General features: G+C 54.7%; 8 protein-coding genes across 8 annotated transcripts; 2 read left to right on the top strand and 6 right to left on the bottom strand.

Annotated features, from left to right (window-relative positions):
• Nucleotides 1-2: 2 nt before the first annotated feature.
• Nucleotides 3-2042, bottom strand: WHR41_02329 (uncharacterized protein; the record flags this gene model as incomplete). Its single annotated transcript, XM_069370935.1, has 2 exons — nucleotides 3-988; nucleotides 1061-2042. 2 exons carry the CDS (start codon nucleotides 2040-2042, stop codon nucleotides 3-5), a joined length of 1968 nt encoding a protein of 655 aa, XP_069232496.1.
• Nucleotides 2043-3650: 1608 nt separating this feature from the next.
• WHR41_02328 (uncharacterized protein) lies at nucleotides 3651-4262 on the bottom strand (the record flags this gene model as incomplete). The annotated part of the gene is made up of 1 exon (XM_069370934.1): nucleotides 3651-4262. The coding sequence occupies one exon, from the start codon at nucleotides 4260-4262 to the stop codon at nucleotides 3651-3653; it is 612 nt and encodes a 203-aa protein (XP_069232497.1).
• A 2231-nt stretch (nucleotides 4263-6493) lies between these two features.
• WHR41_02327 (uncharacterized protein) lies at nucleotides 6494-7264 on the bottom strand (the record flags this gene model as incomplete). The annotated part of the gene is made up of 1 exon (XM_069370933.1): nucleotides 6494-7264. The coding sequence occupies one exon, from the start codon at nucleotides 7262-7264 to the stop codon at nucleotides 6494-6496; it is 771 nt and encodes a 256-aa protein (XP_069232388.1).
• A 433-nt stretch (nucleotides 7265-7697) lies between these two features.
• WHR41_02326 (uncharacterized protein) lies at nucleotides 7698-11395 on the top strand. Its single transcript, XM_069370932.1, has 2 exons — nucleotides 7698-11034; nucleotides 11092-11395. Exons 1-2 carry the CDS (start codon nucleotides 7931-7933, stop codon nucleotides 11153-11155), a joined length of 3168 nt encoding a protein of 1055 aa, XP_069232389.1. The 5' UTR covers nucleotides 7698-7930; the 3' UTR covers nucleotides 11156-11395.
• Nucleotides 11396-12539: 1144 nt separating this feature from the next.
• On the top strand, nucleotides 12540-15593 carry WHR41_02325 (uncharacterized protein; the record flags this gene model as incomplete). Its single annotated transcript, XM_069370931.1, has 1 exon — nucleotides 12540-15593. One exon carries the CDS (start codon nucleotides 12540-12542, stop codon nucleotides 15591-15593), a length of 3054 nt encoding a protein of 1017 aa, XP_069232386.1.
• On the bottom strand, nucleotides 15552-18096 carry WHR41_02324 (uncharacterized protein). Its single transcript, XM_069370930.1, has 6 exons — nucleotides 17350-18096; nucleotides 16960-17298; nucleotides 16619-16898; nucleotides 16479-16556; nucleotides 16328-16422; nucleotides 15552-16274 (listed from the first exon to the last, which is right to left on the bottom strand). Exons 1-6 carry the CDS (start codon nucleotides 17455-17457, stop codon nucleotides 15804-15806), a joined length of 1371 nt encoding a protein of 456 aa, XP_069232387.1. The 5' UTR covers nucleotides 17458-18096; the 3' UTR covers nucleotides 15552-15803.
• A 932-nt stretch (nucleotides 18097-19028) lies between these two features.
• On the bottom strand, nucleotides 19029-19583 carry WHR41_02323 (uncharacterized protein; the record flags this gene model as incomplete). The annotated part of the gene is made up of 1 exon (XM_069370929.1): nucleotides 19029-19583. The coding sequence occupies one exon, from the start codon at nucleotides 19581-19583 to the stop codon at nucleotides 19029-19031; it is 555 nt and encodes a 184-aa protein (XP_069232384.1).
• Nucleotides 19584-19848: 265 nt separating this feature from the next.
• WHR41_02322 (uncharacterized protein) lies at nucleotides 19849-23730 on the bottom strand. Its single transcript, XM_069370928.1, has 2 exons — nucleotides 20583-23730; nucleotides 19849-20516 (listed from the first exon to the last, which is right to left on the bottom strand). The coding sequence occupies exons 1-2, from the start codon at nucleotides 23574-23576 to the stop codon at nucleotides 20046-20048; spliced, it is 3465 nt and encodes a 1154-aa protein (XP_069232385.1). The 5' UTR covers nucleotides 23577-23730; the 3' UTR covers nucleotides 19849-20045.
• Between the last annotated feature and the right edge of the window lie 20 nt (nucleotides 23731-23750).

The raw sequence follows: 23750 nt of genomic DNA, 5'->3' as shown, positions 1-23750 counted from the left end.
TCTTAAGCGAGTTTGGACAATTCATTAGGGTCCATACCAACGGTGTGCAAGTCGAGTCTCATTGCCAGCATCGCCATCTTATCCTGTAGTTCGCTGAATTCCCGGAGCTGAGCGAGACGCTCTTCATTCTCTCGCAGCTGGCGTTGCAGATCATCGTTCTCCTGCTTTAGCGCTCGCTCCCGCTTGGAGACTTCTGTAGCCATCGAGATCACGGTACCATTGTCTTTGGGAAGGGCTATCGCGCTATCAGCGCTAGCCATGCTGCTCGCACGGGTCACGCTTCGCTCCGGCGTAATGCACAGAATCTGCTTCAAGACACATTGAATGGTATGCTCAGCATCTGGCAGACCCATGGCACCCCAGCCGCTCGTAGCACACTTTGCCTCTGACCAGGCCACAAAGCCATCAGGTCGGATCAGAACGCAGCCGGCTGTGGTAACGTCGTATTTTTTGTAGAAAGCAGTGTTGTCCTGTGTGAGTTGATGCGTTGTCAGCTCCGGTAGGGTTGAGTCGTTCTTCACTGCTACTTTTGCGGCGTCTAGCCAAGCTGAACCTTCGTGGCCGGCGATGAGCACGAAATCAGATCCTAGCAGGTCAGCGACTGGATACGCCTCGTCCTCGCGGTCTTTCGTCTTGATCAGGACATGATGCGCCATAGTTCCGGGTCTCGCTTTCGCTGTCGCGGGATCTGAAGTCACAGAGACCAGCTTGTTTGTCGTCAACGCCCTCGAATGATACTGATAGCCGAGCTCGAGATGCGGCTCGGGCACCTCCTCTTCCACTTCCGCATCGTCTGCAAACAGATCTGGCGCTGCGCGGCCGACGAAGCGCTCGAATACTTGGTCGACTGTCTTCTTCGAGACTGGGTACCGCTCGTCGTGGTACGTCTTTGTTACTAGCTCCTCGCCGGCTTTACCCTTCAGAACGAGCGCCAATTTCCAGGCTAGATTGTGCGCATCGTGGATACCGGTGTTGCCTCCGAAACCGCCTACAGGATGAAGGGTAGAAGTTAGCTTGGCGTCTCAAACATCATACGTTGTTATAACTTTCAGTGTCATACCGTGAGGTGTTACGACGTGGGCTGCGTCTCCCGCGAGGATGATTTTGCCATCGTTGAAGTGCTCGGCAACGTTGCATTCGGCATTCCAGGGCGAGAGATGGGTGATCCTGAAGTCGACGTCTGCGCCGATAGCAGCGCGAAGCATTTCTCCTGCCTTCTCGTCGGTAATCCCGATCGAGGGATGTCTGCTATCCTCAGTGCCCTTCTTTCCCGCTGTGTTGACTACGAGGAAGCCTTCGCGGCCGGTCTTATCCAGTCGGAAGAACCCTCTTACATGCTCGTTTTCGACATATATGACACCGTTGTACTTGTCTTTGACAAACTTTCCGAGATCCGCATCGAAATAGATCGTCAACGAGTGACTTAGCAGGCCATGTCCTTGCGACTTGATCCCCAGCTTCTCGCGTACCGGGCTTCTGTTCCCGTCGCAGGCAACCATGTACTTCGCCCTAACGATCTGCTTCTCCCCGGTCTCAACACTTCTTATCAAAGCCGTCACGCCTTCTTGATCATGCTGGAAGTCCACGAGCTCCGTGCTGAACCTCAAGACAGCTCCATTCCCTATAGCATGCTGTCGCAGCAACGGCTCAAACATTTGCTGCGTCAAGAACAGCCTGTGCGTGGGAGAGATGTTCTCGATTCCGTCGTTGATATCCTTCATGTATGTCCCTAAATGTGTCCCTGCTAGAGTCTCGACAATGTGAAGGCCGGCATGCTTATCGTAGTGCTTCAGAGACTCGGCATACATCTCTTCATACAAGCCTAGCTCGCGGTAGATCTGCATCGTTCGAGGATGGAAGAGTGCTGCTCGAGGGTGTATCGCGGTACTCGAATGTCGTTCGATCGTAATGCAGTCACGGATCCCGTGTTTGGCCAGGAGCGTGCTGAGGGTCATACCGACCATCGATGAGCCAATGATCAGTACTGGGGTCTCGATGATGGGCATGCCGAGGATGCTGGCCATCCTCTCGTGATCTGCCATAGTGACAGAATCTCCTCCGAAGTGTCGCTGGCTCCTGTCGCGCCGTCTGATCGTATACTTTCCCGTATATAGCTCAAAAATGGAGAATGGAACTTTGTGTTTAGGACAACTACTCAGATAATCTCTCTAGAAACGACGAAGGGATAGGATAATGAGCTGGCTGACAATGGGGAGAGATATCTATGACGGCGGTCTGTATACAGTATGGAGGACACGGCACGGAGAGATCTGCCTTTGCTATCGTATCTCCGCGGTTATTGACATGACGTTGTTGCACCGTTGGAGGGCCGCACCCCTCGGGTACTACTGTATGCAGATCGAAAGTCTACCCAGGCAGACCGCCAAGAGAACAAACGAGCGAACGCAGTAAATTTCCAGGTCGATCTAGCGGCAACATACACGCCAGTGTCCGATCACTCGTGAAGGCATTGGCTATCTGCGAGACAGACGAAGCTGTTTAGGATTGTCGGCTATTGATTTTCGGGTTTCACAATGCCTACGCGCCAGTGCGGCAAAGCTGGTATCATAGCCCGTTCGTGATACTAGCACGACGGGTCGTTTCGAAACAAAAGATCACTTAAGATCATTATCTGGCAATGGGCTTGGATCTACACTGATCGGATCCCCAGCCGTGATCGTCAACAGTCTGAAGTCTGCCGACATCGGAAGAAGTTCTTCATCCATGTTGAGTTTGCGTCAATAATTAGCACGCGCTTGTATTCATGGTAGCTATCAAGATAGAAGCGAGGACCATAAAGACATTCCGCAAATTTGACAGCGACAACTGGTCCTTGATGCGTTGTATCTCGAGATCCACAAATCACGATCAAATGCTACCATCGCCCCCCAACTATCAAAAAATTCCTTTTCCTTGGAGAGAGTCACGGCCTCCGTACCAAAGACTGTTGGATAACCAGTGGTATGCGATTAGGAGATTCCTTGATCTTTTCAGCGAGTTCGATAGCTGCGAGAACTTTTTGGTTGATCTTTTCAGCGAGTCCGATAGCTGCGACAACTTTTTGGCCGACTCCAAGAGCGACTTGGTAAGACCATCTATTTATCAAAGAGCATAAAGATGTTGCGAGGTCTTCTTGTAATGCACGTATTGTACAGATTGTGTGCGTGGTCAATAGAAATCCTCTGCAATGCGAAGGATTTCACCGAAAGCGGTAGGCTCGGTCATGCATCCAGCGAGCGCAGTGATAGATACAAATCCAATGTTTCGGAGCTCGCTGGAGCTTTCGTACTGTAAGGGAGTAGGATCCCCATGGTGCGAGTTCTGTGGTCCTGATGCGACAGAAGCTGGCCGATTATTGCGGCTGACTTCAGCGAAGCTGCGAAAGCGAGAGTGGCCGCAAGAGTCGAGCCTGGAATTTGCGCTCGACGCCCCAAATCCCTCAAAACGGGAGGCTGGCAGAATGCGCAAATCGTCATAATCGAAAAAGCACAAGCAGATCTCCAAGAATTAGGCCGGCTGGCCCAATGGCAAGGCGCTTGACTACGAATCAAGAGATTGCAGGTTCGATCCCTGCGTCGGTCAACGATAAGAGTCCGGTCACAATCGGGTTGAGATCTTTTGAACTTTTTGCTCGGGGTTATGATACATTTTCATGTCCTTTTGTCCTTGAGGTATGCGGTTCTCAAGTCCTGAATGAGCGTGACGTAGTCTTCAGCTGTAAAGCCGCGTCGTGGTCGGCCATCAACCAGCTTGTCGAGGGATTCTATGAGCATTTGCCCGTCCTGCTCTACCATCGCTGGCTTTCGTACGACAGTGATCCATCGCCAGTACTCTCTCACTGCCCAGCAGCCCGTCCGAGCGTCGTGCGACAGGTACACGCCGATGACGCCTCGAGGCGGAGCGATGCTGCCCAGTCCAGGATGGAAACGCACCCAGAGAGCGAGGTGCCTTATTTTCGACAAATGAGCTCGATTGTGCTGCAGCCATCGCTGAGCATCTTCGGCTTTCTGATCGTCGGTGTGGACTACGAATTCGTTGCACTCGTAGAACAGCGGGATGGACTCCCTTCGGACCTGCCAGCTGACGCGGGTGATGGGTGGCTGCGATGCTTCTTCGTAGCTTTCTTTTTGGAACTTGTCGAGGCAAAATGTGACCATCGTTTTCTTGTCCGGCACCACGGCGAATGTGAAGATGTGTTCCCGGATCTCTGCGGGGAGATCCAGGAGGCGGGATCTGGGCGGCTTGCTGGCGAAGAAGGACATGGTGCAGCTGCGATCTCAGGGGTACAAATGCTCCGTAATTCCGACGTCTGTTCAAACCAAGGTAGCACGAAACAGCGAATACACGGGATGTCAGATGCGTTTCTGCTGCACTTTCTGCGCGCAGGCAGACCGTTGGAAGACGTCAGAAGCGGGCGTTGCGGAAGCGAGTCAATCCGGTATCGCGAGCGACACGCCAGTGACCTGCATGTGATTCCTGTCGAACCATCATATCGCGATCACGGCACAGTAGACCCAAGAGCCAGCTTTAATGCCTGGGAAGTATGAACAAGTACCGGGGTAATGGTCGTGGGGATTGTAGTGGGGCGATACCAGTCGCCGATGCCGGACAGGCAGGCGACAGTGGTGCCACAAGGACTGTCATTCCCAATCTGGGTGGTCGCAAATGCTCCTGCAAATCGATGCTTTGCCGTGACATTTCGCCTCGCTTGTATGACAGTCGAGCCTATTGCTTCGCGATGCGTCGACGGCCAAACGTTCTGATGTACCACATGTGTGACGTGAGATTGGTAGTACTCAGCAAGACGCAAGCTGGTCGTCGGAGGCACCTAGAGAGAGCGCAAGGCTCGTGTGGACTAGAACTACACATTTCTTTCGTAGCATGGAGGAGACCTTGCATTTTTCGCCATGATATCTAGGCAAGGACGGTAGATCCTAGGACGGCGACGCATCGTTACTTAGGGTTAGGGTTGGGGTTAGAGAGTCACTGCTCTCCCAAAGTCCGCTCTCTCGGCGGGAATGATGACTCGATTCTGGGGTAGCCTCCTGTCAAGGCATAGATTCCCTAATCCATGGATGCTAGTGAACAGTATCAGAGTAGCTTTCAAACAACAGTTGTTCTGAATACGGAGAAGAGCTTGTATCTTTTGCGTGCTGAGACCGGAGGTGGCAACAATGATTCCTCCGACCGGGCTTAAGAATAGACTGTCTGAGCCGTAGGGATACCTACACGTACAAGCCTTGAATCAAATGATCTTTAGCGTGGATAGCGTCGACCACAAGACTGGACGAGGCTCCTAATCTTGACGCCGAAGGACTATCGTCGATGGCAGGTCGATCATACACATCCGCCCGGCGAGAAATGCTTGACGTGACAAGCCCACGGATCGCCAATCTAGGGAAACGCTTTGAGGTTCTCAAATTAGATGTCTCTGCGTTCGCAAACGCTCAAAACGTCAATTGGTGCTCACCAAATAGAGGGGGTGTTCTTGCAAGGGCGCTCTGAGCCCGAAATTTAGCAATGGGTTATAAAGTATGTTTGTCAGATTGGAGCATCAATCCATTGTGGTCTAACGGCTATGATTTGTCGCTTTCAATCCTCATTCGATTTGGAGCCGACACGACCGGGGTTCGACTCCCCGCAATGGAAGGTACCCTTTTGCCTGGCGAGGGGGGGTAAGTGAAGTGACTGGGAGGCTAGAATTTTTGACTTGGCCACTGTGAATGAAATGCAAGCAATTCGTAGCAATACCCCAGAGTTTCTGTGACATTCGAGATGCACATGAGTCCTTATAGAACGATCGAATCGATATGGCACGTCGATGTCGGGGTGTCCTGGCTGGTGCCCAAATTTCGCGTGCGGACGGACCGAGCGGAGTTCACGAAATCCAGAGTGACGTCGGCTGTTGAAGCCCTCCGTCCCCGCGAAGTGCGCTCTCTCTCCAGCGATTCATCTCTGTGTAGAATGAGGATAGTAGCGTGCTACCCTCTCTCAGACCACTCCAAAGTGATTCTCACCCGGAGAAGCTCATATACCACAATTTGATATGCGCGACTTTCTTAGGCAATGGGCGTAGCGCGCCCACTGCTGATCGCTCAATAAGATGCGATAGCTTGAAAGTATGCCACTGACCTGTGAGATGCCGCCTACACTGTGGAATAGCAAATCCATCATGAAGTTTGGTACAGGTTTTGGGGCCGTTCCCCAATCCAATACAAGAGATTAGCGTGCTATCATCCGCTTTAACCATCCAAATTATAACAACCACTCGGAAAGATTGCCATGCTATTGGCGTTCAAATAGACTGCAGGCCAGACTTGTGGGTTGTCACATTGATTTCAATGATTGATGGTGTGAATAGACTACTCTCAAGCCGGGTTCGTGGTGATGAGATGCTACTTTTGTCACCTTGTTTCCTTCACCCCGAGGATTAGAGATCTTCAGCCGCCATAGCAGTCTCATCACAAGCACTCCGCCTCAGCAAGATGAGCCCTCACTGCTCCGCCTCGGTCGCCAGCGCCACCATACTGTACTCGATGCTCCCGTCGGCCATCTTCAAATACCTTCCCACGCCCATATCGAGCGCCTTCTCGCTCATCAAATCGCCGTCCTCAGGCAGCGGCCCATGATCAAGCGGGCCATCCCAACCACCGTTCATCTCATACAGGTGGCCATCCTTACCCTTCACGAATGCCAGGAAATGGAAGCCCACCGGCTCCTCGGAGCCCGGGGTGTACGACTGACCTCTCGTCGCTGCTTCCATGTGCGCGTGCTCCAGCTCGGACGAGTTGTACAGCACATCTGCACGGGCGGCGGGTTTGAGAGGAATTGCTTCTTGGATCAGCTTAGCGGCCAGCGAGCCGGGCTCGATATACTGCTTGGCGGTTCCGTTGCTGATACAGTGCAGAAGCGCCATCAGCCCACACGAATTACCGATGGTCTGCGGGAACCAGGTCACGGGCTCCGACTCGCCGTGCCCGGCGTAGGTGAGGTCTTTGACGTTTACGTCGGAATTCTCGCCATGCAATTTGAAGTAGACATCTGACGGGGCGATGAAGATGATCGAGTGCACGGGGCGCGGGATGAAGGACAGCAGCTCTGGGTCGAGGCTGTAGATGTCGTGGAAGCCGAGTTGGGGAGAGACGCCTAGGGAGCGGATGAGGTGGGTGAAGACTTCGGGGTTGTTTTCGAGGGGAATGACAGTTTTGCGCCCTTGGGCGTCGAAAGTGACGCCTGGGTGGTGGGCGTTCTGTTGGGTGGTCATGGTTGTGGGTGTTTGTCTGGTCGGTGGCGATGCTGTGGCTTGGGATGTGATGGGGCGCCGAGGGCGATTTGTCCTACCTTAGTGATGGTGTTGTCTTGTTTACATACCTCCAGGGTCAGAGCGCGCCCCTGGAGCATGAGCTGCGAGTACATGTGATGCAGGTGAGCGTGAGCATGCAGGCGGGAGGCAGCAGCTCTTACGAGGCGTCCTGTGATGCCTGGGGGCCTGAGGAAGCCGACGAGCCTCAGCTTCGTCTCTGCGGAGGGCAAATCTGGAGAGCAGACCCTGGCGCGGCGCACAGACTTAAGCCAGCGATAGCCGGCGGCCGACAAGACCCGCCGACAGGGCGCAGGCGAATGGCAGATTTAGTGGAACTGATAGACGCATTAGGTCAACATATCACGGATTGCCCGCCACGCCGCCGATCGTCTTTAGTCAAGGGCGTCAACTCTAACGCTATCTTTCTTTTCCGAACTCTCTTCTTTCGTACATCCTCTCAGTCGCACAACGATACACCCTCACTCACTTCGCGACGAGCGTCGCTGTCTCTTGCGCATTCGCAATCGCGGGCCCCCGCCTCATACCCGCCATCTCGTCACCAAGAGAGCTCTCTGCATACCTGTCCAAGGTACAGGCACCGCCTGCATTGGGCCGTCTCTCCCCAGCATGAGTACCACATCAGTCGCCATGCGTCTGCGCACGCAATGGCTTGCTACCCGTCGGCCTCTCTCGCCCCGCTGCCTTCGCCTGACCCGTCCGGTCGCAAGAGCTCAGCCGTTTTCTCGCACCGCCGCCCGTCCATTCTACTCTAGTACAACGGACGACACTCGCGGCAGCGACGCTAAGCTCGACAATGACTCTATCTTCACTCCTCTCGACACTTTCCCCCGCCGCCACATTGGCCCGAATGCGACATCCGCCGAGGCCATGCTCAAGGCGTTGGACCCGCCTGCCAAGAGCCTGGACGATTTCGTCAGATCGGTTCTGCCCGCGGATATCCTGTCGAGCAAAGACTTGAAGGTTGAGGGCCCTAAGCTCGAGTCCGGCTCAATGGCTACAAGCGAGGGCGGCTACTCTGAGAGCCAGCTGATCGCAAGGTTGCGCGAGATCGCGGGCGAGAACAAGGTCTACAAGAGCTACATTGGCTGCGGTTATGCTGGCACCAGGACTCCGGAGGCGATCAAGCGTAACATCCTTGAGAACCCCGGATGGTACACCAGCTACACCCCGTACCAGCCTGAGATCAGCCAGGGAAGGTTGGAGTCGCTGCTGAACTTCCAGACCATGGTCTCTGACCTGACCGGGCTCGCGTTTTCCAACGCCTCCGTCTTGGATGAGGCTACAGCTGCGGCAGAGGCTATGACTCTCTCGGTCAATGCCCTGCCCATGGCTCGTCAAAAGCGCGCGAACAAGACTTACCTTGTGTCGCATCTTTGCCACCCTCAGACCATTGCGGTGCTCGAGAGCAGAGCGCAAGGATTTGGCGTGAAGATTGAAGTCACGGACATTCTGAAAAACAACTGCGAGCGTGTTGACGCAGTTGGTGAGGATCTGGTTGGTGTGCTCGCGCAGTACCCCGACACTTACGGCGGTGTCGAGGATTACAAGGGCCTCGCGGACAAGGTGCACAAGCTCAAGGGTACACTCGCTGTGGGCACCGACCTGCTGGCGCTGACTCTCCTCACTCCGCCCGGCGAGTTCGGCGCGGACGTCGCTTTCGGCAACGCACAGCGCTTTGGCGTTCCATACGGATTCGGTGGCCCGCACGCAGCGTTCTTTGCTGTGAGCGACGCATACAAGAGAAAGATCCCTGGCCGTATCATTGGCCTGTCCAAGGACCGTTTGGGCGACAATGCTGCACGTCTCGCCCTCCAGACTCGTGAGCAACACATCAGGCGTGAGAAGGCAACCAGCAACATCTGCACTGCGCAAGCATTGCTCGCCAACATGTCTGCCATGTACGCTGTCTACCATGGACCCGCGGGACTCAAGCGCATCGCGGAGAAGGTTGCTAAAATGACCCAAGTGGTGGCAAGCGGCTTGGAGCAGGCGGGACTTGAAGTTCGCAAGCCTGTCGCTTTCGACACCGTGGTCGTCAAGAAGAAGGATGCGCCGGCTTTCGCTGCCAAGGCGGCCCAGCTGTTCCTCACCAACTTCAGAGTGGTCGACAACGACCACATCGGTATCACTCTCGACGAGACTGTCGGCAAGAAACAGGTGGAGGAGATCTTGAGGGCTTTCTCGACCGACGCGATGGATGTCGACGAGCTTGCCGCTAACATCAGCAATGTTCCTGCTGTTCCCGAGTCGTTGAAGCGCACCTCTGAATACCTGACCCACCCCGTGTTCAACACTTACCACTCTGAGACGGAGTTGATGCGCTACATGTACCACCTCCAGTCGAAGGATCTGTCTTTGGTTCACTCCATGATCCCTCTCGGGTCGTGCACAATGAAGCTGAACGCAGCCACGGAAATGGCGCCAATCACGTGGCCCGAGTTCTCCAACATTCACCCGTTCGCCCCACCTGAGCAGTCCAAGGGCTACGCTGAGATGATTGGCGAGCTTGAGAGCGACCTTTCCGAGATCACCGGCTTCCACTCCGTTTCGCTGCAGCCCAACTCTGGTGCTCAGGGTGAGTTTGCTGGTCTCCGCGTCATTAGGAAGTATCTCGAGCAGCAGCCCGGCAAGAAGCGCGATATCTGCTTGATCCCCGTTTCCGCTCACGGTACCAACCCCGCGAGTGCTGCAATGGTTGGAATGCGTGTCGTCACCATCAAGTGTGATGCCAGCACTGGAAACCTGGACATGGCCGATCTCAAGGCCAAGTGCGAGAAATACAAGGACGAGCTCGGAGCTTTCATGGTCACATACCCCAGCACCTTCGGTGTCTTCGAGCCGCAGGTCAAAGAAGCTTGCAAGGTTGTCCACGACCATGGCGGCCAGGTGTACATGGACGGTGCCAACATGAATGCACAGATCGGTCTGTGCTCGCCTGGAGAGATCGGCGCTGATGTTTGCCATCTGAACCTGCACAAGACTTTCTGTATTCCTCACGGAGGCGGTGGACCCGGCGTCGGCCCCATCGGCGTCGCGGAACACCTTGCTCCTTTCCTGCCTGGCCATCCTCTCGTCGCAAACGTTGGCGGTGAGAAGGCCATTGCTCCTATCTCTGGCGCTCCTTGGGGTTCGGCCAGCATCCTGCCCATCTCCTGGTCATACATCAAGATGATGGGCGCCCGCGGCCTCACCCACGCGACCAAGATCACTCTTCTCAACGCAAACTACATCCTCTCTCGTCTGAAGCCCCACTACAACATCCTCTACACGAACGAGAACGGTCTCTGCGCGCACGAATTCATCCTCGACGCCCGCCAGTTCAAGGAGTCCGCTGGCATCGAGGTCATCGACATCGCAAAGCGCATGCAGGACTACGGCTTCCACGCCCCGACTATGAGCTGGCCCGTCGCCAACACCCTCATGATCGAGCCCACAGAGTCCGAGTCCAAGGCCGAGCTCGACCGCTTCTGCGACGCCCTCATCTCCATCCGCAAGGAAATCGCTGCCATCGAGTCTGGCGAGCAGCCGCGCGAGGGAAATGCGCTCAAGATGTCGCCGCACTCTATGAAGGACCTCATCGTCGGCGAATGGAACCGCAGCTACAGTCGTGAGACCGCCGCTTACCCGCTTCCCTGGCTCAAAGAGAAGAAGTTCTGGCCTAGCGTCACCAGGCTTGATGACGCTTATGGCGACATGAACCTTTTCTGCAGGTATGATTTCACACCTCCACACTCACTGTCTAGAATGTGTACTGACTTTCAACGCAGCTGCGCTCCGCCAGAGGACACTGTCGGTGATCTCACCGGCAAGGATGCCCCGGTTCCTACCTAGATCGGTCGATCAAATTTCATCAAACAATACGTAAGGACGGGCGACGGGAAATCGCATTCAACATTCAGAAGCGTTCAAGCGCGGCGTTTAATTCATGGGGACTGGACATGAAGCGAGACGAGATTTCAATGCTCGCTCGCTGGGGGATCATTCAACATTGGGTGCAGGTTCATCAAACACCAGATAGACTTCGAGGTCTGATAGGGATTCACAGAGAATTTTATGTTATTATTCACCTGAGTCTTTAGTCGGCGCCGTGAATGTGCAGCATCAATGCAAGTGTTGCTCACTGAGCGTACAACACGTAGCTATGGATTGCGATAGGTGACTGGGTAGGAGTAGCGTCATGTTCTTGGAGACTTGTTTGCTAGCTACGCGTCGATTGTCTTCGAATTGAACGGGCACAATCAGGATGAGAGTTCTCAACGTGCATGTTCTTGTCAAGCTATTGTCACTCTTGTGCTGATATTCAGCGCAACTTGGTGAATGTGTCGTTGTGAAGTACAATCAGAGAATCGTGCCTCGATCCGCAAAAGCAAACCAGCAAGTGCCAGCAGAGTCTTGATCCCTGGTCAGCCACGTTGTCAAGAGCATGCATGCCGCATTAGCGCTGCCCGTCGTTGAATGAACGAGCGAGGGCACATGGATCGTCAGGGACGTGCACGTTGACCACAGCAGGCTCGCTGCTTCGCTCGGCGCCTCTTTCGCTTGGGAATGCTTGAAGAGGCTTCGCCCTCCACCAAACCCCGCAACCCACGCCTCCCTCCACTGTGTTTCCGAACTCTCCGCACCACGACCCACGTCATGCCACGCGATCTACCGCGCCAGACCGGCAAACACATCATGGCACCCACGCGTGCCCGGCTCACGGTGGAGTCACTTGCCTGCCGTCATCCGTGTCCTACGGCATATGAGGGCGGCAGGATGGCAGGCCTGGTTGTTTTTCTCGTCTCGTCCATTCGGTCTCCTGCATGCAAATTATCTGCAGGTCTTGCTTGGCTGTGTTTGCTTAGACTGGCGACTCTGACTGCGACCTGAGGCAAGACAAACGCCCTCGTGCAAAGTGCTTGAGGTGACTAAGTGAAAGGTGAGTAATTCATCCCGAGCACAAGATATTACCCGGAGCCTCGATTTTGTTGCTGTGTCGCTGCAATGCGTTGTACATTCCGGTACAGCTGCGAGGGCTACCATTCTGCGCTGGAGAGGTAATCTTCAGCCTCACGATCAGCCGCAGCCGCACCCGCAGCTACAACCGCAGTCACAGCAGCAGCAGCCTCACTCATTGTGGCGGCGTGCATTAGCACTGATGTGGCACTACCGATGGCACTTGTTTGTGGTTCTGATTGCAGTGCTGAGACCGTGGCAGTGGATAGACATACGCAATATGCTTGCCCCTCGGGTCCCGTTGGCCGTCACGGCACTCCTTGGCTTGCAAGGGGCACAGGCTCGGGTGTATCAGACGCGGTTCGACGGCACGACCTGGGACGATGATAACTGGCGAATCACCACGACAAAACTCGATCAAGGCCACTACCAGTCGCGCATGTCGCTGTCCAATGGCTACCTAGGCATCAACGTTGCGGCTCTCGGGCCCTTCTTCGAAGTTGACACGCCAGTTGACGGCGACAACATCAATGGATGGCCGCTCTTCGACCGCAGACAGACCTTTGCAACGATCGCCGGTTTCTGGGACAGCCAGCCAACGACCAACGGGACGAATTTCGAATGGCTGAACCAGTACGGCGGCGAGAGCGTTATCAGCGGCGTGCCGCATTGGTCTGGCTTGCACGTCAAGATCGGCGACGAGGTCCTGCGAGCTGATGTCTCCGCGGATCAGATCTCGAATTTCTCTTCGACGCTTGATATCGCAGCGGGCAAAATGCAGTGGTCTTATACTTGGAGCCCAAAGGCTGGACCTTCTCTCGACGTCGAGTACGAGATGTTCGTGCACAAACTTTTCGTAAACCAGGCTTCTGTTCGCTTGAAACTCACGGCTGCGAAAGATATCAATGCAACTGTCGTCGATGTTTTGAACGGCGATTGTGCTCTCCGGACGGACTTCGTCGACAAGGGCCGGGAGCATGACCAGCCTGTGATATGGTCTGCTGTCAGGCCCTGGGGTGTTGGAAATGTCACGGCGTACATCTACTCCGCGATGGTTGGTGATGATAGCTGTGATGAAGGAAGCCGCTTTGATGTCACGGACGAATCATTTGTCGGCGCAAACAGCTCCTCTATTGCGCAGGGGGTGAATGTGGCGCTGAGAGCTGGGACGACGAGCACGATCACGAAGTACGTGGGCGGAGCATCCAACGATGCCTTCGAAGACCCCCGAAAAACCGCTATGAATGCATCTTGGACCGCCGCTCAGACCGGATACGCCAAGTCCCTCTCTTCGCATGTCGATGAGTGGCACAGCATCATGCCCGTCGACAGCGTAGACAACTACCGCCTGCCCAACGGAAGCGTACCAGACGATGCGAACATCCTAGAGCATCAGATCACCGCCGTCACGAATCCCTTCCACATGCTTAAAGAGACCGTGGGCCCTAATGCTGTTGCCGCAGCCGGGAACAACACGAAGTTGGACGTGAACAGCATCGCCGTTGGAGGTCTGGGTAGCGACTCCTACGCTGGGCAGATCTTCTGGGATGCCGAAGTATGGATGCAGCCCGGCTTGGTCGTCTCACATCCGGAATCGGTCAAACAAATCGCACGGTACAGGTCTGAGCGCTTCTCTCAGGCGAAGGAAAACGTTCAGACAGCATACCAATCATCTCAGAATGAGACCGAGTTCTCGCCCAACGGAGCAGTCTACCCTTGGACTTCCGCAAGGTACGGCAACTGCACTGGAACTGGGCCATGTTTCGATTACGAGTATCACATTAACGGAGACATTGGTCTGGAATTCTACAATTACTGGGTAGCGTCTGGAGATGTCGACTTCTTTCGTAAGGAGCTGTTCCCAGTCTACGATGCTGTTGCTCAGTTTTATGCCGACGTTGTCGCTTACAACGAGACTTCTGGCCTTTACGATCTATACAACGCTACTGACCCTGACGAGTACGCGAACTTTCGAACGAACGTCGGGTTCACCATGGTTCTTATGAAGACTCATCTCGACAGCGCAAACATTTTTCGAGAGCGGTTTGGTATTGCCGCCAACCAGACATGGGCTAATATCTCGGACCTCATAAATGTCCCGGTCTATGAGCCGGCCAACATCATTTTGGAGTATCAAACCATGAACGGCTCGATTTCTGTCAAACAGGCGGACGTCGTTCTTGTAGACGACTTCCTCGAGTATCCGAATCCGTACTCACTCAGTGATCTCGACTACTATGCTGGCAAGCAGTCGCTCAATGGCCCTGGTATGACGTACGGAGTCTTCAGCATCGTTGCGAGCAAAGTATCTCCTTCCGGGTGCTCTTCCTACACTTATGATCTCTACGGCTCACAGCCGTACACAAGGGCTCCATGGTTCCAATTCAGCGAGCAACTACTCGACGACTATACCGCCAATGGTGGCACTCACCCGGCATATCCGTTCTTGACCGGAATCGGTGGCGCCAATCGCGTCCCAATCTTCGGCTACCTCGGCCTCCGATTGATGATTGACACACTCAACATCGAACCGGATCTTCCGCCGCAAATCCCGCATTTGAACTACAGGACGATCTACTGGCAAGGCTGGCCGGTCAACGCAACTTCCAACAGCACACACACCACTCTGCAGCGCCTTTCCACTCCGCTCTCGTCCGCAAACGCCACGTTCGCCACGGAACCTATCCCCGTCACTGTTGGCTTGCAAGGCTCCTCCCGTGCCGGCAACGCGACCGTCCATCTTCTCCATCCCAACAGCACCATCACCCTCCCCAACCGCCGCTCGGGTTTCAATAAGACCGTCCCCGGAAACGTTGCGCAGTGCCAGCCCGTCGACTCCGACCGCGAATATTCCCCGGGCCAATTTCCCCTCAGCGCCATCGACGGCGCCATCAGCACCAAATGGCAGCCGACCCAATCCAACGTTTCCGCTTCCGTCACCGTCCACCTGCCTGAGCCTTTCGTTCTCATCCGCGAACTCCGCTTCGACTGGGCACAGGCACCGCCGCGCGCTTATGAGGTCTCTTTCTCGAATTCGTCTGCTTTCGGTTCTGATGCTGTGAGCGTCGCGAAGGACGACGACGTCAAGGTCAGCGACGTTTACGACCCGGCTCGTGCGGCTGAGATCGTGCCGTATTCGGGGAATACGACCAATGTTACGCTTGAGGAGCAGGTTTGGAGCGGGCGGTTTGCGAGGCTGACGATTTGGGGAAATAGAGCTACAGAGGGGACGGAGAACGAGAAGAATGGGACTGGTGCGACTGTTGCGGAGTGGGCGATTGTTTCTGCTGAGGAGGGAGGAGATTTGGTGAGGAGAGCTGAGGGTGTTTGGTGAGTGGCATTTAGAAGGATGTAGCTTTTTAGAGAATTCATTGACCGGGCAGCCAGTGGCTGCTGGTCGATAGAGTAACGACTTGACCGATATGAGAGGATTGTTCTTTCCACGCGTGTGGTTGAGTCAAGACGTGTCTTACAAGAACTGACGAGCAGGTTGTCCCTGAATCGCCCCGGACAATTGAGCGTGTACCTGCGCCACCATACACATCTAGCTGCACGCCTCGCCAAAGAGAAAGACCGCCGTGTCATGAGCAGCCACTTCGGCTTCCACGCTGTCCGACTTGCATCCAACGCTCTCCCCACTCCACACCTCGGTTACTGGGTAGCTCTTGCCTGCGTCGAGCTGCGGAATCTCAGCATAGACTGCGCTCATCATCATCGTCTCGTTCGTCGGGTTGAGCAAAGCGACCATCGTGCCGTTGCTCGACGCGCCGGACCAGTACATGGCCGGGTGAGTACTGTTGAACGTATAATCAGGGTTGATGCCCCATTTGTACGGACGCGCCGGCTTGCCGATGATGGGGTCTTGGTTGAAGGCCAGCAGATACTTGTTCTGCAAGATGGAAATTTGTGTTTGTGTCAGATTCGTCAGATCTGTTCCCATGAGGAGCGGGCCTTTCATCAGGGCCCAGAGCGCGAAGTGCGAGTGTTCCTGTTCGAGCGAGAGCCCATTGCCGACCTGGTATCATTAGCGGAGCAGCGACTGGAGGATTTTGGGGGTAATGAGCGCACCTCAAGCATGTCGGGATCGTTGCGGCCCCAAAAATCGGTCCAGTCGAGGAGGAAAGAGTTGACGTTGAGTATCTCGAGGATGCGGCTCCAGGATGCTGAATAGCGTCAGTCGCGTGGGTTTCTCGTGAGATTTGTTGAAGACTTGACTTACCATCTCCGAAGCCGATGTCGTTGGACATACGCCATGAGCTGCCTGTGGCGTTTCCCCACGTCCATACCTGATCGACGCCTAGGATCCCGTAGGTCAGTCTCGTTCTGCCAGTGACGGGAGCCGGGAGCAGCTTCACATACCCCACTCGCAGAGACTGTACAAGATCGTTCGGTTCTGAGCTAGCAAAGCTCTCTCCATGATCTTGAACTTCAGCGCAGTGTACTTGGCCGTGTAATTCACTCCGTCGACGGGGAACTCGTAGGCACAGAAAGGGCTGGTATTGTTCCACGAGTAGTAGCTAGTCACTGGCGTCTCATCGGTGCAGCTGCCGTTAACTTTGCCAACGCTGTCGAAGTTGGGATCTCCGTTACACGCGAAACAGTCGTCGATCCATTCTGGCGATGGGAAGCAGTTATCGTACTTGATTGTGTTCAGTATGCCGCTTTCCCGAGGGAAGGGAGAATCCGTGGTTAAGACTCACTTTCAGGTAATCCACTCCCCATGCAGCAAAGGTCTCTGCATCGATCATCTCGTAGCCCAAAGAGCCGGGATACCGCCCGCAGGTCATGGTGCCAGCGCTGGAATACATGCCGTACTTCAGGCCTAGGTCGTGAACCTGATCTGCCGTTCCGCTCATTCCATCCGGGAATTTGGTCGTGTTGGGCACTAAACGACTGGTGACGGGATCACGTCCACCTTGCTCGGACCAGCAGTCATCTAGAACCACGTACTCGTACCCGGCGTCTTTGAATCCCAGATCGACCATTGCATTGGCTGCTTGCATGATCTTGCTTTGGTCGACGTCGCAGAAATAGGCGTTCTGGAAAGAGATTTAGAGCTCATGTCAGTGGCAATGGACTCGATTTCTTACCCATGAGTTCCAGCCCAACGCCGGGAGTCTCCCAACACCATTTGGGAGTTCGAGACCCAACACTGTCGATGCGCCATAGAGCGCGGCGAAGATTGAGATCCGCGCCATGTCTAGCGATCTGCACTGAATTGGATGATATAGCAAAGGGATTAGGGCTGCTGCCTGGATTCGAGCGAGCGGTCCATGGACTCTTCCTTTATGACAACTTCGCCCAGATGTAACCGACGCATATAGCTAGCCTTCGGAATCATTATGTCGGCTCCACTCAGACCTTGCCGTCAGTTTCGATGATCGTCGTGTTACCCCGCGCTTGGGATATAGAGTAAGTACGAGCAAGAGCAAGGCACAAACAACCGGTCGGCTAAACAGTCCCGCTCCAGCCTGCTCGTATGTATTCGTAGCGCCTGCTGGCCGAGCTTGGCCATTTGCTATGTGGGCCTTGGTGCCATCAGAGGCAGATTGAGGTCTCGATTTGGGAACTTTGATGAGCTGGAGTAACAGCCAAGGCCGCGGTGGAACGGAGCAGGTCACCTGCGACGGCCTAAACAGCATTTACATGCATCTCCAGAACCTGAACTCCGCATGCCGTATTTCCATCTGCAGTTGCGAAAGGCGTGCTGCCACAGCGTACCCGAAAGTTCGTGGCGCAAGCTTTTGAAGACGACGTGTTCAACATCGCGTAGAATTCCATTCTCCGCCGATGATCCGCTCGCTGAGATTCTTGAGCACCTAATAAATAGGATAACTGGGGAGGTTTTGGCCCCACTTAAGCTGGAACAAGTCCGTATCTCCCGGCGAGCAGATTGCCGTGCGCTTTGCGCGTAGACCAGCTCTGTCATTCGCGAACTGGCATCTACAGTGCTTCTGCCATCACAGAATTGTGGCATTTCGTCATGGATTGGGGCTTGGATTTGAGCTATATATTTTACAAGGTCACGCTCACCATCATCCATTGGTGTATCAAGTGCACCAAATCCTCAATGGTCTAGTGGCTATGATTTCCGCTTGTCATTCACCCGATGATAAGCCGCGGGAGACCAGGGTTCGATTCCCTGTTGGGGAGATTTCAGAAATGACATCTCTTACAGATCTCAAGTCTTCCGGTGCTGGCTAACCAGCATCGCCTTTCCTTTTGCTTTTGCTAGCATTGTGTGGCAACCCTAAAAACGGCACACATGTACAACAACGATGTTTTGGCAGTCGGAAAGAGGAAAATCGGTCGACAGTGTCGTTGAAAGACGCGGACTGTTAAAGCCAGTGGCAGGTCATTCATGTCCTGTTCCAGGTGATCTCTGGTCACAAGCGTCTATGAAACATGATAAACCTCTTCCGAACATTTTTACACCTCTCAGACTGTCTAAGGAGAACCGACTCGCTGCGTATGCCTCAGGCCGCCGCAAAATAATGAGGTGCAAGAGAGACACAAATTGCATGCCGCAGATTGAAGGTGTTACAATGGATAGCCAGAATTGATTTCATTCATGGGCAAGCGATTGATGTGGGACGCTAATTCAATTACCAGATCCCCACTAAATCTGCAAATAAGATCCCAAATAGAGCCGCGATGTGCAGACCAAAACGATCCTTCGCCGAGAGTCGTGTTGGATTATGGTCACAAGTCACATCTGCCTCGTACCATCCCAATCTTTTCCGCCAACCCAACCACAATCACCTCCGTCTCAAATCACCCAAAAGCTCAGAGCCATTCCCTCAGCAAAGCACCACAATGCCGGAATGTCAACCACAACGGTCCTCAGCGAATGCCACAAGAACCAACTTCTCATGGCTGCTTCATTGCTCTCCTGAGCCTTCGCTTCCGTCCTCACCTCCCCCTTTGAATTTCCTACGATCGACTTGATAAGCCCCGCGACAGCAGGCACGAAAGCCAAGTGGCCCAGCGCCAGTGCAGCGCCGTAGAAATACCACCTGCTGATCTCCACTGTCTCGAGCGTCTCGTGTTCGCGCAGCCAGCGGGCGGACAGAAGACCGGCCGAGGCGGAGACCAGGTTCAAACCTGCGATGAGCCCGGCGCCAGGAGCGAGAAAAGATGCCCAGAATTGGGAGAGAGGCGTCCCAGAAATCTTGGTTGTCGTCTTCGTCGTGTCGTTTTTGCGTGGCTGCATGAACGACATGAAAAGCGGGAATTGGAAGAGGGAGAGGCCGAGGGTCGCGGCGGAAGAGCAGACGGGCAGGATGAGGCCAAAGTGGCCGCTGCGAGGGTTGAGAGGAGGCATTCCTCTTTTTCGCTGGGATAATTCTTTTTGGTCGCGACTGCTATGTATCCAGCCGTACGAGGGTGATTGTGGGCGTGAACAGCGAACGTACAAATGTTGAGTCGAGATCGATGTCTCACATTCGAGCTTGCGGGGTTGTCATGATGTCGACGAAGCTCTCTTCGTGAGCTTGTGCAACGCTGAAGCGGATTTAGCTGATCGCCGAAGAACAACGCAGACCACGAACGCGAGTTTAATAGACCTATGGTGAAATCATGACCAGGAATCAGAAGGCTGCATTGGGCATGATTCATTTCTTTTCGGTAATTTTCATGGCGCGATTTCGCGCGTACCTGCTTTTATGCTTTTCTCTACACTGACCCTATCAGCTCAGAGCGATCTAGTATATAACCATCTCGGAATCATCGCAGTAAGTGTATCAGAGCCTTTCTCTGTCTCCCGCCGCTGAAAGTCTACATCCAATTAAACAGTAACGTTCTCGAAGAAGAAAGTGGGCTGGCCCGGCACGGCAGTCTCGGCAGTGGGAGGGAGGTCCTTCTTCTCCTCGCCCTTGTTGACGTTCTCGGTGCCGCCAACAATCTTGCCAGCCTTGCCGCCCTCCTCAACGACAATGACCTCGACAACGGCACACTTCTGCACCGCCTGCTTGAGGTTAGGAACCATGTCGAGCAGGACCTGCTGCTCATCGAACGCAAGCTTGCGCTCGAAGACGGTGCTGGAGTCGACGCCAGTCTCGAGGGACTTCTTGAGCTGCTGAACGAAAGGCATGGCGCGCTTGGTCTCGGCCTTGGGAATGGACTTGCTCACGGCGCCCCTGTCGAGGGTCATGTTGGAGAAGTTCTGGCGGACGGTCTCGATGATGCTGTCTTGCCAGGAGGGGTACTTCAGGGCGAGGAAAATGCTGAGCTTCTTGGGAGCCTTGACGTCGTAAGACTAGATTAAGATGTTAGTGAAGGCGCTCTGGGAAATGAAGGTACAGTTAGATACAAGCGGACTTACGGTGTTCTTGCCCTTCTGCATACGCTTGAGCTGAGCACCCTCCGCAGACGTGATGCTGGAAGAAGTGTTGCGAACGTACTCGCGAGCTGCGGTGAGGTGAGCCTTGGGCTCGGGCGCATCAGGGAAAATAGCATTCTGAACGGTATCCGACTTCTTGAGAACCTCAAGCCAGATGTGCTCGGACCAGTGGGGTGCGACAACGTTGACCATGAGAGCTTGCAGCTCGACGTAACGCTTGACGAGATCTGCGTGCATACCAATACCGGCAGCCTTGGTAGCCTCACGGTAGAAATCTCTTGCACCGGTGAAGTCATAAAGACCGAACTTCAGAGCACCCTTGTAGTTGGTGAGCTCGTACTGCTCGCGGGTCTCTCTTACGAGACTGTTGATCTCGTTTTCGAAAAGCTCATCCCACATGTTCTTTTCACCCGTACGCTGAATAGCGTCGTTGTTCTTGTGACGTTCGTTCTCCCTAACCTCTGCGTAGGTCTCACCCTCCTTCAGGATGCGAGCATCCTGGATGACACTCTCGCACCACTGCCTGAGCTCGTACATGCGCAGAATGTTGGCGTTGGCGACCTGCTCCTCGAAGTTCGCATCCTCGATGCTGTCGCCAGCATCGGCGAGCGCAATACGGGTAGCGTCCGCACCGAACTTGGCGATCGAGTCGGAGAGGGTAAGGAAGTTGCCAGTGGACTTGGACATCTTCTCTCCGTTCAGCAGCAAGTGACCGTTGACACGGATACCGCGAGGCCAGTACTGCTTGGGGAAAAGCGCAATGTGGACGTACATGAGGAAGGTAAGATGGTTCTGAATCAGATCCTTTCCAGAGATTCTGACATCCAGAGGGTACCAGTACTCAAACTCACGGCGCATCATTTCCAGAGACTCCTTCTTGATGTTAGTGCCGGCCGGGATCTCCTCAGTGCGGCAGAAAAGGTAGTCCCAGATCTCATCGGTCATATCCTCAGGGCCAACATCAGCAGCTCCGCGGGTCTTGCCGAAAATGTCGCCATGCAGAAGATGGGCAAAAGTGTAATAGGCTGGGTAGATAGTGCTGTCGGAAAGAGACTCAACCAGCTGAGCCTGGTCCCAAGGCAGCTTGGTGCCGAGGCCGTAGGAACGAGCGCAAGCCCACTGAGTCAGCCAGTTGAGAACCTGCTCAAAGGCGTTCTTGGTCTCGGTGCTGAAGGTGTTGAGGTCGGTCATCAGGTGGTTCAGGACGGTAGGCTGCCATTCCTGGTCACCGCTCTTCTCAGGGGGGCCGTAGTTCATGAACCACTGGTCGAGGTGAGCAGCAACACACTCGTCACCAGATCGGCTCATGACCGCACCGTCAGGCTCGGAGTAGGCGAACGCCTCATCGGCATCGATGAGCTGCTGCCTCACGAGAGGCTTGGCCTCCTCGACGGACTTACCGGCAAAGTCACCGTAGATCATCTTACCCTTGTAGAATCCCTCCTTGTAGGCAAGCTCCTTGGCCTCGGCAAGCTGCTTAGCATCTTTAGGAGAGTTGATCTTCATGGTCTCAACCAGGTGCTTGGCGGTCAGGTTGCCGTAAGAGGGTGTCTCAATGATGGGCAGAATGTCAAGGCTGGCCCACTCCTTGTTGATCTTGTAATACTCTGCCTTCTTCTGGAGGTCCATCATTGTGGCATAGTCGTCAGGGGAGTCCGAAGGGACACTGGTCACGACACCGGTGCCCTTGGTGGCCTTCACGGACTCCATGGGAAGAATGCGGACGCCGTCCTTGTGGACAGACAGGGGAGCATTCACGAGGGTACCAACAACATCTGCGCCCTTGAGGTCGGCAACCTTGGGGAAGACACCCCACTCATCGAAGATGCTCTGGAAGGACATGTTCCTGGCGGCACGGTCTGAGATGAAGTAGTATTCCTTGCCCTTCTTCGCTTCGTAGATGCCGTACTCGATGGTGGGACCAACGAAACAGCAGTTCTGTCCGTACATGGTCTCTGGTCTGAGAGTAGCAGGCACAAAGTAGACGTTGGCTCCCTCCGGAATCTTGCCCTCGATCTTGCTCTTTGCGGCCTCGGGCCACTCCTTGACGCGAAGCTTGAGCGCAGTGTACTCCTGAGGTGTGACGCCTTCTCCTGAAGATCTGTCGTGGTCCAGACACGCCTGACCGTCCTTGGGCGAGTAGATAGTGTACCTCTTACCAAACTTGATCTTGCCCAGCTCCTTCAGACGGTTCATCTGCCATGAGACGAATCTGTCATAGTATGGGTTGGCGTCGGTGGTGACCATCGACCTGCGCCAGTCGACACGGCATCCAAGATTGGTGAGGTCACGCTTCCAAAGCGGAGGGAAATACTGCAGCCAGTAGTTCGAGTCGGCGAATTTGTGAATCTCCTCCAGAGGAATGCCCAGAGCAAGCAGGATCTGGAACTGGTATTTGAGGGCAACGTTGGTCTTCGCGCTAACCTTGCTCTTCTTCGCACCAAACTTGGTGACATCCGCCTTCGTGGTTTCTTGCACAGGCGCAGGAGTTGCATCCTTCTTCTCAGCCTCGCCCTTAACGTCATCCGCAGGGCAGTTCTCGAAGTTCTTGCCAAACAGCTCAATCTCGCGCGTGAGCTTGTCGGCGCAAGCCTTGATCGGCATACCGGTGCAGTGGAAACCCTGGGGATAGAGCGCACGCATGCCCTTCATCCTCGCCCAGCCAATAGCAAACTCCAGCTTCGACGCTGTGAAGGAGTGACCGGCGTGGGGCGTACCGTTCACGTAGGGGTATGCCATGGTGGCCATGTATTTGGGGTATTGCTCGCGGAGCTCGGCCGGAGCGACGGAGTGGAAAGGAACATCCTTGAGATTGGGAGCATCCTGCTCAAAGATCTTTGCCTGAGCCCAAGCATCCTGGTATTTCTTCTCGGAGGCAATGAGGGTGTCGCGTTTCTCGGTGTTCTCGATCTTGAGGGTACCCTGGGTCGAGTTGCTCGGGTTGAGCGCTTCCTTAGTCGCCTGGACGGCCGCCATGGTGGTGTAGGCTGTGGTGTGGAGTCGGGCGAGTCGCAGTGTCAGGAGTGAGCGCAGACCGCGCAAGGGCGGCTTGGGGATCTGTTGGAACAACGTGGTGGGTCACGTGGAGGGGTATTGGGAAAAGTGAAATAGGGTATGACTCTATGTATGCGGGACACTTTAGCTGCCAGG

Source organism: Cladosporium halotolerans, assembly GCF_011745625.1.
Source record: "Cladosporium halotolerans strain TM138-S3 chromosome Unknown Sca5, whole genome shotgun sequence".
In the NCBI taxonomy this organism is placed as follows: domain Eukaryota; kingdom Fungi; phylum Ascomycota; class Dothideomycetes; order Cladosporiales; family Cladosporiaceae; genus Cladosporium; species Cladosporium halotolerans.
Note: the sequence above shows the minus strand (reverse complement) of the source record. Positions and strands in the feature narration are given on the sequence as shown.